A 2,538-nucleotide genomic window follows, 5' to 3' on the forward strand; every position below is an offset into this window, starting at 1 on the left:
CTGCTCTGGGGGGGCTGCTGGAGGCAGCCTGGTCCTGCCACTGCAGGAGAGGGCCCAGCATGCTCGCAGGGGACTGGAGCTGTGCTGGTGAAGATCACTCTGGGGGGATGTGAACATGCAGCGGTCTTCCAGGAAGAGCCTGTGGCCTCACGCAGCTTTCCCATGCCAGTTCCACTTCACATGGCTGCTGGGTGAGTCATGCAGCCCAGGCTACTTGCTGCCAGGCTGGAGACAGGCAGGTCAGGGGCTGCAGGAAAGCTTGGTACCTCTCCTGGCTCCCTTTCCATGCTCCCTTCACAGCCCTGTGTGTCTCTGGAAGAGCAGATAAGTGAGGAAGAGTAGAGGAAACCCATCTGTGGGAGGGATGGTGTCTTGCTACTCAAGGCTCAGCATGGTGCAGCTGGGCTGGTAGGGCCCCTCAGGCGTAAGTGCATCCCTGGAGGGTCCCTAGAACAAAGCGAGCGGCAGAAATGTGCCCTCTCCCTCCCTGAGTACTGCCAGCCCTCTGCTGGGAACAGGAGCACATCTTTTCCCATGGCCCTCTTCCCCCTCCCCAAATCCTCCCACTGACACTGCCCCACAGAAAAGCCACCCCAGGCACTCTGCGGCAGCAGTAAACAGACCAATTTTAATGCACATAACACCCAGTTACCATAACACCATGGGAGGGACTTGTCCCTTCCCTTGCAACCCTCTCGGGCCACAGCTGCGAATCACAGCCACCCCTGGCCCTCCAGCTGCCTGTGTGGAAGCCGGCTTGGGCTGCTTTTCCATTGTCCATGCCCCTGGCTTCGGCAGCGTCCCTGTGGCTCGGTGAGGCTGTTGGGCTGGTCCAGCAGGGAAGCGCTTTTAGGCAGCAGAGCGTGTGAAGGCAGGGCCCGGGGCCAGGGAGCGAGCCCTAAGGCACATCAGAGCAGGTTTGGAGAGCTCAAGACCTCCAGGAGTGGGAGCCCAGGTCCCCTTCAGCATGTGAGTCTCAGTCTATCAGAAACTTCTCACCATCCACGTCTCTCCCTGCAGAGCCCTTGCGCAGGGAGGGGAAAAAATCAGAGCGGAGGAGGCGGGAGAAGTACATGAGGATCATGGCATCGAGCAGCAGGAGGTTGGCAGTGAGGAAGGCACCCTGGCCCTGCACCTCCACGTAGCGGAGGAAGTACCAGGTGAGGTAAGCCTGGGGTGCCAGGCGGAAGGCGAAGTACATCACCAGGTTGATGTACTTGTTGGCCTCGTAGAGCACCGGGGAAGGCACATTGCTCATCTTCAGCAGCATGCGGATGGTGAGGAAGATGTTGCTCACCTCCACCAGTAGCAGCAGCATCGCTGCCACTAGGAAACGGCCCGTGATGATGAGCGAGACGAAGGCAGAGATGGCCTGGGAGTGGGAGGGGACACAGAGCAGGGTCAGCTCTCCTCACCCTGGGAGAGACAAGTCCTTCCCCACCAAGGTTTGGGCATATGTGGTGCTGCTCTCCCTCCCTATCCCTCGAGATCTCAGCAGCCCCCAGGCACCTGGACCAAGGGAAAACCAGTCTGGAGAGCCAGTTCCCCTGGGACCAGTTATACCTCCTTGCACAGGGAGCTGGGACCAGCCTGCGGCTCTTCCCTCGCCCGGCGCAGCAGCCTGTCTGGCTCCTGGTGCTTGGAGCCGACGCTGGCAGGCGTCCTGCCCTGCCGGGTGCCGTTGCCTTGATGCGCAGCCTACCTGGCAGCCAGGGCGAGGCAGGGGGAAGGGCTCTGGCTTGCCCCACTGTAGCCCATAAAGCCAGCATGGGCTGAGCCCTGGGGCAGGCGGTAGCCCCTTATGTACTGGCCCTTTGCCTCCCGGAGGTGTACTCACCATGGCGTGGTGTACCAGGTACTCCCAGGAGGAGCGGGACTGGTGGTTGAAGATGATGTCAAGGCTGTCGTGGATGAAGTAACCTGTGGGAGGAGGGAGAGAGTGTTGAGGGAGTCCGGTTTGAGCACCATCACCCACTGCGGTATGGGGGAGCAGCAAGGAGGAGGAGGGTGGCATGACCATGCTCCAGGCACTGGAAACACCTCTGCTCCAGCTGAGTGTGGGGAGTTGGCTGAGCCCCGCTGCTGGCAGCCGGCAGGCTCCACACTCATGGTTAAGGCAGGAGGCACGGAGAGTTGCCTGGCCTCTGTGCCGGGGGCTAATCCCGGGCCAGTGTGCTGAGTGAGGCTGCAGAGAGGGTGAGCAGAGCCCAGGGGGGTAGCCGTGGTCATGGCCCTGCCTGGCTCCTTACCCGAGGAGAAGCAGACCAGCAGGTGCCCTGAGACGCTGTAGCCATCCTGGATGTTGGAGAGCAGCTCCGGGGAGTGCCAGAGGCTAGAGGTGAGCAGAGAAGGGAAGAGAGTCACCCTGGGTGCCGAGGCAGGGTGCTGGGATGGGAGACACAGCGACGCCGTGCACTAGTGCCTGCTCCCTGGGGGCCCGGAGCCCCGTCAGGGTGCGCACCGTGCCCCCACCCCCCAACCCGCCCTCCCGGTACCTGAAGAGGGCCCATAGCCCAGCGAGCACGGAGTGTGCGAAAG

The 2,538-nt window shown here is 62.1% G+C and overlaps 1 protein-coding gene across 1 annotated transcript; it reads right to left on the reverse strand.

Annotated features, from left to right (window-relative positions):
- Positions 1-603: 603 nt before the first annotated feature.
- Positions 604-2,530, reverse strand: TLCD1 (TLC domain containing 1; the record flags this gene model as incomplete). Its single annotated transcript, XM_010291384.1, has 4 exons — positions 604-1,372; positions 1,838-1,920; positions 2,250-2,332; positions 2,496-2,530. Coding segments are annotated over 4 exons (597 nt in total), but the record flags the coding sequence as incomplete, so codon positions are not given.
- Between the last annotated feature and the right edge of the window lie 8 nt (positions 2,531-2,538).

Source organism: Phaethon lepturus, unplaced genomic scaffold, assembly GCF_000687285.1.
Source record: "Phaethon lepturus isolate BGI_N335 unplaced genomic scaffold, ASM68728v1 scaffold27247, whole genome shotgun sequence".
Taxonomy (NCBI): domain Eukaryota; kingdom Metazoa; phylum Chordata; class Aves; order Phaethontiformes; family Phaethontidae; genus Phaethon; species Phaethon lepturus.